The sequence below is a fragment of the Pezoporus occidentalis genome, unplaced genomic scaffold, assembly GCF_034315485.1.
Source record: "Pezoporus occidentalis ecotype Australia unplaced genomic scaffold, CSIRO_AGI_Poc_V1 ctg13, whole genome shotgun sequence".
NCBI classification, from domain to species: domain Eukaryota; kingdom Metazoa; phylum Chordata; class Aves; order Psittaciformes; family Psittacidae; genus Pezoporus; species Pezoporus occidentalis.
Window position 1 is genome coordinate 2616600 of NW_026913103.1, and position 17356 is coordinate 2633955.

General features: G+C 37.7%; 1 protein-coding gene across 2 annotated transcripts in view; it reads right to left on the reverse strand.

Moving 5' to 3' along the window:
- COL9A1 (collagen type IX alpha 1 chain) overlaps positions 1 to 17356 on the reverse strand; it is a 67169-nt gene that overhangs the window by 7410 nt on the left and 42403 nt on the right. For both annotated transcript variants that reach the window (XM_062608145.1, XM_062608144.1), the window contains 8 exons: positions 17234 to 17287; positions 17074 to 17127; positions 8243 to 8296; positions 7425 to 7496; positions 4070 to 4105; positions 3911 to 3955; positions 2490 to 2522; positions 173 to 319 (listed from right to left, as the gene is read on the reverse strand). In XM_062608145.1, the coding sequence (XP_062464129.1) occupies positions 173 to 319; positions 2490 to 2522; positions 3911 to 3955; positions 4070 to 4105; positions 7425 to 7496; positions 8243 to 8296; positions 17074 to 17127; positions 17234 to 17287 (495 nt within the window). The remainder of the gene's footprint in view (positions 1 to 172; positions 320 to 2489; positions 2523 to 3910; positions 3956 to 4069; positions 4106 to 7424; positions 7497 to 8242; positions 8297 to 17073; positions 17128 to 17233; positions 17288 to 17356) is intronic.

Genomic DNA, 17356 nt, shown 5'->3' on the forward strand with positions numbered 1-17356 from the left:
GGATTTCTCTGGTGCACAGATGTGTCTGTCATGCCTGTTATGAGGTACAGTGTTTTTCAAACTCCTGTGGCTCTTGGGTTTTGCATGTTTATGCATCTCCTGATGTAACAAACAGAGTGGTGAGTGACAGCTAGTGTTCAATAGATACCAATTACATGAAAACAGTACTTACAGCTGGCCCTTGGCTGCCAGGCAGACCTGGGGCACCCTGTTCACCCTGCAGACCTCGTGGTCCAGGTGAGCCTCGTGGCCCTTCCATGCCAGGCAGTCCCCGACTTCCCTCAGGTCCCCGGGCACCAGGCTCTCCAGGATTACCAACCTGACAATGGAAGAGAGACATTTCAATGGACTGCTCTACTAGTGTTAGACTCATTCCAACACATCAAAGTGGTGACAGGAGGTATTCACAAACGCAAAGCGATGAATCCTGGGATGTAGAGTTGTTGAACAGCTGCTTTTTAAATGAGTGACTGGCATCAGCAGTTTGGGATTTATAAACATAAAAACAGATCTTTTTTCCTCTCTTAAAGGGGGTAAGTAGAATAATAAGATATTCTGTCAAAAAGGCAAATCCATAGTGACATGCACAAAATATCGGGGTTTTTTGTCAGGGAACAGACCTTGGTTTCTACTTCTGCCCTCATGCATGTCACATGCAGCTTTTTGAGATCTTAAATGCTCCCTAAATTACAAAAATTCCAACTCCAAATGCCTTTCGTGCCCTTTCACAGAGAATACCACAGTATGAGCCTGTACTGCCTAGCCCCAGGATGCTTGGGAACACATATTTTTGCTTTGTTTAATCTTTCAGAGCCAGGGCTGACTGCACACAGGTTCTAGTGACTACGCTTGAGTTTGCTGGCACAGGGGGAGGAACATCCTCACACAAACTGATGTTGACAAACCACCTGAACAGATGCAATAGTGACTTAGATCACTCAGAGAAGGGACAGAAAGAGCTGGTTTACTGGTATAAGCATCCTGGCTCATGGGAAACAAAAGGATTGGTATGGCCTCATCAATATTTCCACTTAAGTACATTTAGTAAATAAAGCTATAGCTTCCACTCTGGTAAATTTTCTAAAAGAGATTAAATATGATGCAGAGTGAGACCTATACCACCATAGCGGTGCTAACAAAGACAAAGAACACCCTAAAAAAACAAAACAAAACCAAAAAAAAAAAACCACAAGAAACAAAAAAAAAAAACACACACAAAAACCCAAACACAAAATAAAAACCCAAACCAACCACAACAAACAAAAGCCATAACAAAACCCTAAACAAGCAGGAAAATGTCCTACGTACTTATGGCTTCCCAAATCTACTGGGGAGAACAAAACAAACCCTACTGAAGGAGGTAATTCGACAACTGATTGCTTAGCCGTGGTATCAACGACATCCACAAGATGGAGTCATTTCAGTTCCAGCTATGCTGCATCTCCGACATGTAAAACTGCTGCCCTCATCAGAAGAAAACTCCAGGACATGCTTCAATAGATGTATTAAGACAACAGCAAAATTCCCTTCGTGGGCTATACAACCGGGAAGCTGTCATTCCTTTCTTGCCTAGCCTGGGGAGTTACCAAGTTCCCTGATGTATGTACTCACTAGGATGACAAGCACTCTGGAGTCTATCAAGAGAAGAGGATTTTAAAAATCTAGGCAGATACTACTACAGATTTTTCCTCTACTCAAGCTCTTCCTGACGTCCTTCTCATAAGATCTTGATTGGCAGTAAATACTCTTTAGATTGCATTTGCTTAGCCCCAAAATCACACAGGCCACTGAGAACACAAGCAGAGGTTTTTTTGTCACTGTCAGCCTCAATTCCCTGCAGGAAGAACTATTGGTATGTTAGCATCATAGCTCAGTCAGCTGCTGTAACAACCCCACTCTTCAGTGATCCTGCAACAAAAGAATGTGTTCAGCTCTAAAAGTCTTTTTCTCCTGTGACTGACAAGCTTCTGCTCACCTCCCACATCAAAGCCAGCATTTTGTAATTTCTAAATAAAATGTAAAAAAATAAAAGAGAAGAGAGGAAAGAATCTGGGCCATAAAATACTTCAGCTTTCACAAACACCACAGTCCTGCTGTCAGCCTTTTCACAGTGTACAGATTACAGGCTGCACGCAGCCACTGCACCAAGCCTCCCTTCTGTACAACACCTACTGCACAAAGAGTGCATTCATTGCCTAAAAAAATAAATAAATAAATAAATATTAGTTGGCCAGAAAAGTGCTGCTGAATGGTGCTTCTCTTTTATGGAGCTTGCAATTCAGGACATGAATTCCTTTCCAAAGCTAGTGCATTTTAATATTAACTGCATTCAAAATTTAAACAGAAGAAATGCTGTTGGAGCTCATTCAATTTAATCTGTGATAAACAGCTCAGCTCTTTACTGGTATTTTCTTTCTTAAATCAGAAAACCATCTACCTGACCTACTAGATCTCTGTACTTCTGTAACAGTGCTATTCATTATACTTACAGCTCCCTTTGCTCCTGGCAGTCCCATATCACCCTAAGCAAAAATAAGACAAAGTGTATTAGAAGAGAGTATCCATTACAGTAAACTTGACCTTTTTTTTTTACTATTAAAAAAATATATGACATATTGATTTGATTTATACAAATTGGTACATCAAGTGAATTGCAACTCATTTGGAAATAAAACTTAAATTTCTGAATTTTTTGTATAATTCCTTTCTCAAAAACATTCCTGTAAAGTTCAACTAGGAAAGCATGTTTATTATAATTGGTTTCGTATTGCTTGTCTTAGAATTAGACTCATGACTCTAACCTCTCAAAGCACAGTTACTGCACAGGACAATCTCAAATAGTATATTTATTGGAAACCTTTAGAGGAAGCATTATTTAATCAGGAATTTCTAGTGTAACAATTACAGATATTTTAGTGTTGTATTAGCCCTGAAAACAATGCAACAGAAACCAGGCAACTGTCTACCCAACATGCTGTGAAGAAGCCAAATACATAGAAGCTTTAGTTCCCAGCACCCTTGCTCCTGTCTTGAGCAAACCCAAAATCCATCTCTCTCTTGACTGAGAGTGGCAGGCCCAGTATTCAGAAGTTTTTAGTTAGTTTTCCCTCTGAATTGGGGGAGTTGGGGAGAAAAGTTTTCAAGATCTCTTAATCACTTACAAAATCGATTAGATCTTTTTCAGTGTTTTCATACTACTCCTGGAGAGATTTCTGAAAATTGTATTTTGCAGTTCCTAAAAACCATTAGTGAATTGATTTCTAAAGGTCAGAAAGGTGACTTTGCCTCTTAATGAATATGCGGTAAGTGAAATAAAGTTAAGAACTGTTACTGGCTTAAAAACAGACTGGCAGCACACTTAAACAACCCATTCCTCCAGCAATGTCACAGCCTCACAGCCTCTTCCCAAACCATTCTCTCTCTCCCCAACAGTCAGTTGCTACATCTTATTTCTGAAGATAAAGGTAATACAAAGTATTTCTATCAAGTTATTAAGGATATTTTTTTATCTATGCTCCTGTTTCACCTGTATTAAGCTACATCCTCATCCCCACTGCCTCAAACACCAAGAATTTATCATGTGTATGGATGCATACATGTATATTTATATAGCTATTGTATCTCTACATATATATCTATATATATATACATACACCCCTCCTTCAAGGCAGCTTGTATTGCATTCTACACCTAATAGAATCCGCATATTTTAGAGTGCTTTCAAACCAGCAGGAATAGCATGACCAGGCTAATAAAAAAACTGCTGCTTTCTGCAATGCCCAGTTAGCATAAAACTGAAATGTGATGTTCAACAATCAAAACATATGCTTGAAGGATTCCAACAATACTTTAGAGATTTAATTGACAACAACAAAATATTAGATCAGGTGAATAGAAAATAATGCCTTACTAAGTCACCCTTTTCTCCTCCATCTCCTTCTGCTCCAGGTGCACCCTATATAAAAAAAAAAAAAAAGATGCACTGTCAGCCTGCAGATCTAGTCAGTGTAATGTACTGCAGCATTCAGTAGTGTGACTTGAAAGTACCGTGATCTCCAACATTACTTACTTGTTCACCCTTAGGCCCTGGTTCACCCACTGAACCCTGAAAGATTGAAGAAATTGAAAAAAGTTAGTAATAATAAAATAATAGAGAATTTGAAACTGCAATTCAATAGCATATTAGCTTATCTTCAATCCCCCCTACCATCTAGCAGTAATGCAAGGGTCCTTTAAAGCTGCAAACTTTTGAAAATGAAAGCACTTAAATTTTACAATACAATTAAGGTGACAGACTGACAGTGAGTAATAGCGTGGAACATATAACACACTGCCGCACTGGATGGTGCAGATTCTGGCTGTTAAGAGATGGATCTCCCCTTTACATGGCAGGTGCTCTTGCAGCTGCTACAACTCTGCTCTGCAAATTAGTTAGAAGATATAAGTAAAAAATCCAGTAAGTATATCACTTTTCCCAGTCCTATTGAGTATTCCATATTGCTGTAGGCCATACCGGCCCTGCTAACGTGTCAAAAGCATAGGCACATCCAGAAGCTCAGTCACAATCTTGTCCTGCTTGCTGTTTCAATTCTCAATGTTTTTTAGTTGAATTGTCTCTTCAGTTTTGATTATTATAGTTAAAGCTGAATGATTTGAGTTTTGAAATTGATCATCCTTCAAAAAAATTATATAGGTAATGTTTCATCTTAGAATCCTTTAATAAAACATACCTGTGTGGACAGGCAGAAACCTGATTAATTTCAACATATGTAATTTGTTTCTATAGTAAATATATTTCACTTGTAAACAGTGCATTATTTAAGAAAGTCTTAGTATTTGTGTTCTATTAGAAAACCAATCATACCATCCTTAAATATCTTTTGCAGTCTGTGCACAAACATATACACTCCAAAAGAACTATAACTGTGCATAATTTTTTGTTCTAAGACAGAGATACACCATATTGTCTCCTATTTCAGAGATCCATTTAAGTCACGTAAGATTTAGGCACTCAAACCAGTGTAACATCTACAGTTTAATAAATTCAGATTTGTTATGCTCCTGAGGACAAAGAGCCAATACTAAATTATCCACAAAGCTAAGCAGTTGAAAACACAGACCTATTTAACATTCTGACTTTGTCAAACAATGCCAAAACTATTTTGTCTGAAGTGTTCTCAAAATTGTGCCTTATTAAGGCTTTCCAGTTGCTCACACAAAAATACCGTGATTTCCAGCCTAACAGCATTTTGGTGGTTCTTTTTCTCCATGTACTCTTCTTTAGAGCAACAAAACAGCCAATAGATATGGTTGAGATGGAAGAAGCCTCTGCTTCTTGGAAACCTGGCCTATAATGTTTGTATTAGCAAAGATAAAAATCACAGCTGAAACTATCTGAATCTATTTTACATTGGCTCCCAAAATTTCAATGCAGACAATCGGGCAAGTAGTCAAAATATGAAAATATCCACTTTTTTGACATACTGGTTATCTGTTTGTAAAAATTCCTCCCAAACCATGCCCAGGAATTGTTTGCAAAACTGCAGGTCAGCATCAGCCAAAACTGTACCTGGGGCTACAGTAACTATTTAACACTGTAAAGTTTTGACTGGTGCTGATCGATTTACTAAAATAGAAAGAACCAGAGTATCTGAAACCAATTCAAAATACATGAATAAAAAGTGGTGAATGCTGGGGTTTGGCATTATCCACAGCATACCTGCATAACCACTCTAAGATTCACTAAATGTGTGATCCATTGTTGTAACATTGTTCTATATGGGTATCCCTGCTATAGTATGCCAGCTTTATGACGGATGCATTAGACCCATCACTAAATAGCTAGACCCATCACTAAAACAGAATGAAGGACCTTAGGATGGTGCTTTGCAATATACTGTGATACCCAGTCCCTGGGATCCATTGCAACTGGCAAACCTACAACAGAAATAAGGCAGAAAGCCAGGTGAAACTGAAACTTAAAATTAGTGGCACACCTGCCTGAGCAGCAGCAACCAAATAATGTTCAGTGGAGATGAAGCAAACAGTTATTCGGGTCCGGGAGTCTTCTTAAACCTACGACTCAACCCAACAGATGAATCCCATTCTATCACCTGTATTACCTGCTCTCACCCTAAAGGTCCAGACCCTTTGTAAGGTTAATGAGGAAAATCAGGCATCATTGGAGGGAGACTGTCAGCACTGCACCAAATGCTAGTTATTTGCTACCTCAGGTACCTTCAATTTGCCCCTGGAGAAGTCTAAGGTATGAACCATTACTAACCTAATAAAAAGAGGTTGCTTTCTGTCAACACTTGCATTTGACTAGAAACATGTTCCTGACCTCAGCATTAAAAAAAAAGAAAAAAGAAAAAAAAAAAGAAAACAGGACCAAAACCCACCCACAAAAACATGAAAAAAAACCACCTTAACAACAACAAAGACATTGAGACTTATTTTTAAGTATTGAGCCTGTTTTAAAAGCTGCCAAAACCAACTGCAAGCCATATCTAGCCACTCTACAATGTATACCAGGAGCATATCAAAACCAGGATTCCTTTGTCAACCAAAGACATCTACAGCAGTGATACCTATGTCTGACTATTACTGACTATAGAAGTTCTATTACTTCTTTGGTTGTCAGGGGAAAGAAAGAGACACTTCACAAGCTAAATTCATTTAATACTAAAGTACTTCTCAAATAAGAAAGATAAAAAACAGTGTAGAACTGTCTCTGTAACAAAGATGCCTGAAGTTTGGTGAGGGAATTCTATTCTCTGTAGCCTCCTATGAGCAAGATAAGGAATATATGGGGGTTTATAATACTGTCTTGACTGACATTTATTCAGCAAAACAAGGTATCTTCTTTTGGTATGCAAGATCCCCAGGGTCCAGTTCTTCCCTTTTAACACTAGAAAAGGTCCTCACATCCTGCAATTCTATGTGTATGCTTAGATGTCTCAATAGCTCCATTAGCCTGTCAATTTCCATAGCAGGTCCTAAGATGTATGTTAAAGGCATTGTATTTATTGTAGACCAGGGCTGACATGCCAAAGCTCTGAAGTGACCAGAGGCCCTGACTTACAATTTCAGATCCAGCTGATTCAAAGATTTGCAATACGATTTAGGTCTTTAAATGATCCAAACTCAAAAAACAGTAACAAAAAAAAAAAAAAATTATGTCAGTAATCTTATTTCAGTCCCTTAAGTAACACTGTCAAGACTTTTCCTGTATATTTTATGTGCTATAAGTAGTTAATGGGCACCTTGAGTACCACTTTCAAGCAGTTGACAGATCCACATACAAAACAAGAATCCAAACATTCATTCATGAAAAAAACAACAAAAAAAAACCCCAGTGTTCAAATTATTGTATTTACTCCTGACATCGAACTGCAGCCTGTATGTACGAGTGCATTTCTTACCCGGTCACCCTTACTACCAGGTAGGCCTGGAGGACCTGGCAGTCCAGGAAGTCCAATATCACCCTGGGGACCCTGTGAAAATAAGTCAAGGGTGTAAAATTACCCAATCTGTTTTAGAATGAACAACTTAAGGTCATACTCTGACAAGCAGATGGGGCAGAATCTTACTCCCAGAACAGTCTAATTTGTTGAAAACAGAGCTAATCCAAAATACAGCCCTTTAAACAGCATCTTACTTTGATTTTATTGCTGACAAACAGAAGAGAAATGGCTTACAGGGCTTTCCACTCTCAGTAACAGTCTGGTTCTCTTAAAAAGATTTCCTAAGATCTTGCAGTCTGAAATCTGTACATTCCTCTGTAACAGCAGGCTCTTTCAGCAAAAACCTCCCCAGCTATACCTCTGACTGTGACTGTGTAAATACTGCTGGAGCACTGGTAAAAGGTAGCATTCATAATCTGCTCCATTCATTAGTTTCACATGGCTGTCAGCAGAAAGCCATGTCTTTTACCGCTCCTGTTCCCCAAGCACACACAGCCCACAGAAGAGTGTGCAACCCAGCTTTGCACATCACAGGATTTATGTTTGGGTGTGGTTATTTTAATAGAAGAAAAAGTACCACACATCTCCATATACTTTTAAACAGCATTTTCTAATATTAGCACAGTCACAGAGGACTGAAAAAGAAACTCAACAATCACTCATTTCAATGTTATTTTCAGTTCCCCGCATTGATAAATGTGTAAGTGTAGTTCCAGATGATACCATAGCTCCTTGAAAGTAAACATGAGCACTCAATATGTAAATAAAATGCTTACCCATTTCCCTGGTATACCTGGAGGACCTGCAGGACCTGGCTCCCCTCTGCTACCCTTAGAGGAAATAGAAGGACATCATTACTTCCTGAAATATTTCCTGTGAACAGGGAATAATATTTGACTTTTTTCTTAATGCTTAGCTAATTATACTACTTAGCAGTTGCTTTAGTCAAGACTTCTATTTACCAGGGCAAAAAATATGACATGTATTAAAACCAGTGAAACTTCCTGAGAAACACAAACATTTTTAGTTAACAACGGTGTACAATATTTAGCTGGCATTAAGTGATTCGACAAATTCATTCTGACAAGTGATTATGTAGAAATAAGGCCACTTCATGGGATTGCACCTGAGAGTTACTTGCCACAAACATATTTACTTCACTAAGACAACTCTGATGGGTGTGCTTAGCTATAGACTTTTGCTTAGTTTCATCAACTGCACCACATACTTAAAAGCCCATGATCCCACACAAACAATGGACAAATATGAAATGTATGTTGAAGCCATGCTTAACAAACTCATTGGAATTACAAAAAAAAAAAAACCAGAATAAACAAAAAAAATCCCCACAGTCTAGACTGTTACAGGGCACAGTAACCTTTAATAAACCCCATTCATAGTAGTGATAAGTATAAATTTTTACAGGATTTTCACTTTGTATCTTCAGATATGTTTATCCATTTGGATCATCATATTCACATTAGTGTTGTAAGTTTGTTTCTTAATGCATCCATTTGAATATATACCCTGGGTAAAGATGACACTGGGTCAAATTTTCAAATATATTAAACAATTTTCAAACTGACCTAGATTTATCAGAAGAGTTCTGTCTCTTATGATTAAATCTTTCAGAACAGCTCAATAAGATTTATATATTTACTTTCACCTGTACAGATACATATATACACCTGTACACATAAATTCAGTGTCCCAACACAAGGCTAAGACACAAGTGCCACTACTCCAGACAGTTATTTCTGCTGTTCAAATACATAAAGGGTACGTGCTATAAAAGCACAACATAATGTTTAAGATTATAATATATCAAGAACTTAAGTTATTAAATACAAGTAGATAACTTGCTATTTATAACTTAGAAAATTTCAGGTAAAACCAGATCTAAGCATTGTAGAGCTGTATATAACTGCTAATTTTAAATATAGATACTTTCTTCACAATAAGTAAAATATTGTGACATTGAAGAATAAAAGGAGACGGCAGACATGGCCTTTTATGCCAGGTCATAAATGCAATCACAACTTCTCACACAAGCTTAGGAAAACTAACTCTTCAATTCAAGAAATAATTAGGTATCCTGGAGAGATCAGAGAACCTAACATAAACAGACTTTTCCACTCATTTTCTTCAAAATATCCGATGGTGTTAAAATCGCTATCCTTTTAAAGCACTTTGTATAATTTTTAGAAGCTTTTTATGTTAATAAGACCAAAAAAGAAAAATGAAAATCACCTTCATCCCACAACCCAGAAGATGCATTAACCTGTTTGAAAATTGTTATAAATCATACAATTCTGTACTACATCCCTGACCTGGAATACTAGTATATTTCTGATGCAGGAAAGAGAAAGATTAAAATCATAAACTTGTCTCCTCGTATATGTCATAATATTCATGCATGATTGTTATACAGCTATAAAACAAAAGCAATGTCACCTTCCACAGATTTAAAATGATAAACCTCTTAAGCACATCAAAGGTTCTGCTGGTCATGCAGAATGCAAGAAAAACCTTCCTTTTTATTTTAAATGAAAAAAAATCCTTGGTCAAATATACATTACAGGCCCTTTTTTCAGACACCAATCCTTTTCTAAGGTGGTAAAAAGAAGGTTGGTATACAGAAGACTGGAATGCAAAGGGACAGTATTTCCTGTAAACATTAACATTATGCCTGTAAGGCTGAATTACTTCAAATTAAGGGCCACCACTGCAAGATCTGCAGGAGCTGTGTTTTGGCAAGGGGGAATCTGTAACCCAAAGAGTAATCAGGAGTCCCATTGGCCTATGGCATAACCTAAAAGGCTGAAAAGCTTCCATCAAGTTATACCTGACTCAAATGGCCCTGGAACAAAGAGACGTCTTGAAATACCCTCGTGTAAACATTTAAAATATATCATGAATCATGTACTATCTCTATGTTTTCCCCACGGTTTCTGTAATAACTGGCTTAAGTGTCAACATCTGTACTTGGTCAGACGAAACATTCCTCGGTTCTTGAAGTTACTCATAAGCAATAATGAGAACAAAAGGTGGTTTGGCCACGTCCGCAGCCTGCCTTTCTTATACAATGGCTCTATATCTAACAGTCCATAGTTGCAGACTCACAAATCAATGGGTGTTTTGCACTAGTTTTAACTAAAACACGCTTGAAGAAGGAAAGTAGCTACTTTAGAGTGAGCTGTGACACTGACTTGCACCCATGCTGGTAAACCTGGTGTACAGTGAAGGGAGGTAGCACATAGATTATCACTGCAAATGGCCCCTGAAGCCACTCCTAAACCTGGACACTGCCTAGATTACTTCAGTCAATGATGTTAGAGAACATGGACTGAAAACATGTCCAAGACTGCTCCAGTACATCAACAGTGTAGATAATTGATTTCTGTTAAGTACACTATCACTTTGCACGAGTACTGCTGAGCATAGGGTCATTCTCCCAAAAGACAGTAAAGCCCACGTGAAATGGTAAGGTGTGAAATGGTAGCACAGCACCACAACACTGAACAAGTCCAGGATGCAGCCCTTTCACAGCTGTGTTTGACTAAGATTACAACAAAATCTATCTTACCTTTGTTCCAAGGCAGGATTGCTGGACCACTCAATACATTTAAATTAAAATTTAATGTCTCACTCACAGTTCTCCAAGATCTATACTTAGCCTTTGAATGTAACATGTAAGGGGACACTACAGGATTTACAGCAGACCTTTCTTCAGATTGTCTGGGATGGTTTCCTTCCTCACTGAAATTTTGAAGATTTGATTCTTTTGTAAAGTTCCCACAAGCAGTTACAGAATGTATTCTCATGCTAAAACAGTTTCTTTCACTGGTTTCTTGATTTCCTTTTGATCAATTGAGTGGAACAATAATAAGAATATGCCTCAGATAATTTGCATCTCACTTAGCTGCCCCAATAATTTAAACACTAATTTGACTCTCGACAGGTACTTCATAATCTATACTGTAATAAACTCTCCTGTACTTAAGAATTTTGGGTTTATACTATATGTCATACCAATTGTAGCCTCTTCAAGAGCAGTGCCACAGAGAATTAAATCTGTGCAGAATAAGAAAGAATAAAAGTACATTTTGGAATGAATATCGTAAACTTAGTATTCCAAAGTCTTTTGCAAAAGGTAATTAATTTATTAATTATATGCTTGCAAGACTTTAACTTATCAAACTTTTTTCACCCAAAAATCTCTGAGGAATTAATTTCAGTTCAAGGATTTATCCATGGAAGCATCAATAGGACTGTACCTTTGACATTCACTACAGTACTAAAAAACATCCATAAAGATAAATTATTTTTTGCTAGAAGAGTAAATATACAGCAAACCTTTGCACCCTTCTCTGAGTAATAATGAAATTGGTACTCCTTAGGATAATGGTAAGAGAAAAGTGTAGCATGAAATGTACCTTCCTTATAACTGCATCATGTTCTGGGCAGCAGACATTCTGCTGCCACTCTTTTCAAGGGGGATACTGTGGCCAAGCATAAATGACAGAGACCTTTCATGCTGACTGCACCTATAGTCTTAGCTGAAGTCTAGGAGAGCTTTAGTATACTAAATCCATAGCAAGTCCAATTTTTACACAGGCTACTGTCTACACTCTTTAGGAGAAGCCAGCTTCAGGATATCTGCTGATATCCAGAGGTCTAGCATGCCCAAAAGTCAAAGGAAACTGTTGCTGGGGGTGGAGGGGTAAAGAGTAAGGTAGCAGACAATTTGACCAAGGAGTTTGGAAAGACAGCAGCGGATGAGAATTGGAGAGGCTTAGCAACACTAATCAGGTGTGGCTGGGATATATAGCCTATGAGTGAGAGAGGAGAAAGTGCTACCCTGTACAAATCATTCTGAAGAATTGCGCAAGGTCAGAAAGCTTGGTCACATGCATGGCTTAAGCTTACTGGACAGGAAGCGTACCTGGCAGGATGCAAATCCACTTTCTTCTTTTGATTCTGCTACAGCCTATGCAATGCAAACCCCTTTAGCTGTATCTTAAATGTAAACCTTGACTCGCCGCTTGTGGAACACCTCTGAAATTATGTATGCAAAACATGTCCACTGATACCTAAACATATCATAGAAACTGAGGCATGGACATTTCATCCCACCACACTACCCATACCACTCCACCATTAATGGCACATGACTCATTATTCCAGTTGAAGTCATGTAGGAAGAATCTGATAGGACAGCTAGGCTTTAGTTCTAATTGTTAGGATAAACAAAAATACCCCTAAATGCTTAGAAAATTACTTAGCTGAAAGCAATTTAAGATGCTGAAAACAGTATTCTCACCTGTCACATTTAGTAATAAAACTAAGGTTCTCTCCAGACTCCCTCTTTATAATGAGCAGAGACAAAGGCATCTCCAGAGAGCAAGTCAGCTCAATAAACCAGGACCCCTCTGAAATCTCCCAGAGGGTGCTACAGTATCAGATCTTAGGCAGCCAGATACTTAACCTCTGCTGCTTATATTGCATACTAAATCACTAACAACATATATATGCGCTGACCTGTACATACATTGAATTTGCTCAATTTGCTAGGTGAGTATTTGACTTTAATTTAAATGCTTACTTAAATGTTCCAAGCAATCTTTTGACTGCAGAACCACAGGATGGGATACATGTTCTCCAAATGTTAGCAATTTAAAGGTTAAATAGCTGAAGAAAAACAAGTTATGAAAAAAAGAAGGGGCAGGGGTCAGTATTTTCTGCAGACACAATATGAAAAATCAAATCTTACTAAATCTCCACAAATATGACAGAAAATGGTTAAGCAGCTTAGAGAGCTTGGCTAAATTTCACTGATTAGGAATGACACTGATGTTTGAGAATTGCTTCCTTTGGGCCACCTGCCATGACGACTGACTTAGAAAGGTTCAAATCACAAATAGGTTTGGTAATTACTTGGATTAGCTAGCATAATGGGAATCAAACATAAGGTTAACCAACAATACAGCTAGAGTGGAATGGAAAATATGTCTGATTTAGGAACAAATGACAGAATTTCCATGTTGCTCAGCTGTTTTTCTGTTTTACTGAACAGGTGAATAATACACTAAATAAACAGAAGTTTGTGGCTTTTTTTCCTGCTCGTGTCCCCACTTAGTTTCCTAAGGAAAAACAATGATATACTGAAGTGATATTTTTCAAAGTAATTTTCTCCAAGGGATATTTGTCACTGGTGAGATAAGAGTCTCCCAGCACATGAGTTTGCTCATTTTTAACTAGAGTCAGTTATCTTGCTTTCAACCATTTAATATCTTCCTTATGAAACTGTCAATTTTTACAGACTCACAAAAGACCAAAATTTGAATCTCCTGCTTTGTAACAATATTAAACCAAATACATTCCAACAGTTGTTTATTAATGAAAATTGCATTTAAATAACATGGTTTCCACCAGAGGATACTACAGGCTAGTTGGTGAATGGTACAGAAACATTAATTTATCCCATAGAATCACTGATGTTGTTTTTCCTCAGTGCAGATACCACCTGCTATCCATGTTAGTAGAGTGAGCCTTGTTAGCCCTGCCAGAAGCCTTCGCTGGATGTCCCTTCCTTTATAACTCTGGCCCTCCTGGAGTGACCAGCCATGTTGTCTTTCCCCACTAATGAGATGGAGAAAGCGGTAGAGTGAAATGGGAGAGTGAAGAGGGTCTTTCATGTGGCTGCTGCCATGCAGCAATACATTAAGGAGTGAAGTTTTCCATACTGTGCAAAACATCAAGGTTTTTTCCAACTCCAAGGAAGACCCCACCCTTGAGTCTTCTATACCAAAAGTGAAATGGAACACAGGGTGAAGAAGGAAGAAAGAAACAAAACAAAAAATCCCCAAGATGAGTGCTAAAGAACATAATTTAAAATAGAAAGAAAAAGGACAAAAAAATACCTGCACAGTAACCATAAAATCCCCAGACTTTGAAAGTATTTAGCCATAAAACTTTAGTCAAAAACTATCAAATGTTAAAATTGTGAGAAAATGTCAAAATCTAGGGAAAAAAAAAAAAAATACAATAGTATTCACAAGAAAAATTCTCATCAGAGCAATTATAAAAGATTTTCTCAACTTATTTTGGAAATTTCTGGTTTTAGAAGTTTGAAAATCATGGCATGTAGGTTTATTTAACTAGCAGATCTTTTTTTCCTGGAAATCTAAAGGCAGAGTCCTAAAATCTGAGGCTCAAATATATCTACTACATGTACATTCAGCTGAAGAAAGAGAAAACACTCTTTATTCTGCCCTGAAAATAGACACAAATTCAACAGTGTTCCAAAAAGAAAAGTCAAATGTTGCCTGTAGTCTTGAGCAGGAGGAAGCTAAACATAGTTATTATTCAAGGCTCTGTATAGCTTTAAAGGAACTATAGATGAGAAGTAGATTACTATTTAATGTTCTACAAGCAAAATTACTTCATTATCATCAATTAACTTGTTCACATGTTTTCCAAAATAAGTGCACTTAGTAAAGAGAGACAATAAAGGCAAGATATCCAGTTGTCTTTCTGGTTTCTGGATTGATAAACAGAAAAATCATTGTATTTATGCTGCATTAAGTATTTGACTACAGGATTACTAATAATTAACCTTGTGTGTCAACTCCTGTTCTATGGACTGCTGATTTTGTAAATTCATGTTCACATTGAAAGGATTAAAAGCATAGTTTAGCAGATTACAGTGCATTATCCAAGTGGGCAAATACTTTGGTCTGATTCAATCACAATATTTATTCCCATTAGAAGCATGCAAAATATTAGCTCAAGTACAGGGCTTAAATCCTTTTCTAGTGCACTCAATACTTTTAAAAACAAGCAACAACAAAAAATAACGTTTGCAAGTTGGGTATATTGGAAGCTGAAGATACCTGTATTCCATCCTACTAACTGCATGCTCATGAAATCCACTTTCTGTATCATTCATAGGCTGCTGTGGACACAGCATTTGTACAAAGATTCAGTTTAAAATAAACACGATCTCATGAATTAATGCACCTAGCACACAATAACACAAACCACAGAAGCAAACAAAATCTGGTACTTGGCTTACTGTTGTCTGTTCAAGAGTTAATTCACAGAAGATATTCCTCACCTATGAAAATACCCTTATCAATGTATCTCTATCAATAACTCTGTAAGCCCTGTATGAGGATAACCCAACAACCATATGAGTAAAACTTATGTCATTTTATGATAGCAGAAGCTCAGCAAATTCAAAGAAAGTATCCCTAGGGTATCAGTGGCAAGAGAGAAGCTTGCAAAAGCAATTGGTTACAGAGCCTGGAACCTTGTCAGTGTTGCAAGACTGACTTTTGGTACATGAAAATTTTCTTAAAGTCACTGACCCTCTCATCCCTCACAGAAGGATGAACAACAACAGAGAATTAGATCAGCCTTACTCAGTCCATGACAGGCCTACTGTAGAAGAAATCTGAAATCTGTGCCCAGCAGACTCTCTAGTATGCAGTTGCCCTGTCTTCACCACTGCGCCTCAGCAAACACCATCAGTCCACTTGCCTTAGCACACCTATTTCCTGCACCAAGCTATCTGCCCAACAATGATTTCTGCATTCTTCTGAATCTTTCTAGGGGTAAGGAAAGTCTCCAGTAAAAAAAAAACTACAACATCAGTGTTTCCAGTTAGAGAAAAATGTTGTACTTCAGTATAGCTATATTAATTATGCCAAGCAGAAAGGGCCAAGGCAGAAGGCCTGAGCAGCATCCCACAATCATCCATGATAAACTGTTAGCTTTTTTTTTGTCTTGGGCAACTGGACTTCCCTAGATAATGCCCAAGAATAGTTTGGGGAACACAAGCAAGAGGCTGCTCCCCATTTGCAACTTGATTGTACCCAGCCTGCTTAGATGTGAGGGGGTGTTAAGGGAGTTTAGCAGTATGAAGACAAACCGCATCATGCCAGTTGACCAATGAGGCTGAGGACAGTCTCTAGCCATTTTCTTTACTAGTTAGGACAGTTACCTCTCCTTCATACCCTGCCTCACTATTCACCTTATGTGCATTAGAAATAGGTTTGAATAAAAAAAAAAAAAAACATGTTCTGAACACTAATACCAAAGTTCAAAACCTTGTAACATACAGCTAAGCCTTTTGATATACAGCAGAAGCTTCTTTAAGGGGCTGAAACAGTTAAAGAAAAGAGCAAGTGATCTTGCACTTACAGCTAGTGGATTTAAGCCTTTCAACACCAGTAATGGAAGTTGACTGTTACAGTGAAAGAGCAGCAGTTTGGTTCCAGCTTTTTGTCACAAACCACCCTCATTCCCTCTGTTTGGTCTTTTACTTAGCATATTTAGAAATAAAGAGCAGAAGAATACAAACAAAGCTTTAAAATTTAATTTACCACCAAAGCCATAAACAGTCACAGGACATGTGCTTCTATATTTCTCTATGTGATGATGCATATCCACCTGGCACAGAAGGGGGTTAAAGAACACCTAGTATTTACCTTAAAAATTAGCACCTGTGCTGAACAATATTTTTACCTCATGGTTAACTTCAGCAACCATAACTTGAGACGCTGCAATACTACATACAGTTAGAAATTTATTCAATACTTACTGGTGGTCCCCGGGGTCCTGTTGGACCTACTTCTCCCTCTGGCCCCTGCTCACCCTGTTTTGGGGATACGAAGAATGCAACACATTAGAAAAGTGATGTTTTGCACAGTGCAAGACTTACTCATTTTTCTAGCTCTTTTGGATAAGATTAATGATCTTACTGGTTTCCCAGAATTTCCCATCAAACCTGACACTCCAGGACGACCTGTATTACCCTGTTGGACAAAAGATGAAAGTATCAGCTAAGGAAATGTTTTACCATTCATTTTAAAATAGAAAATAAG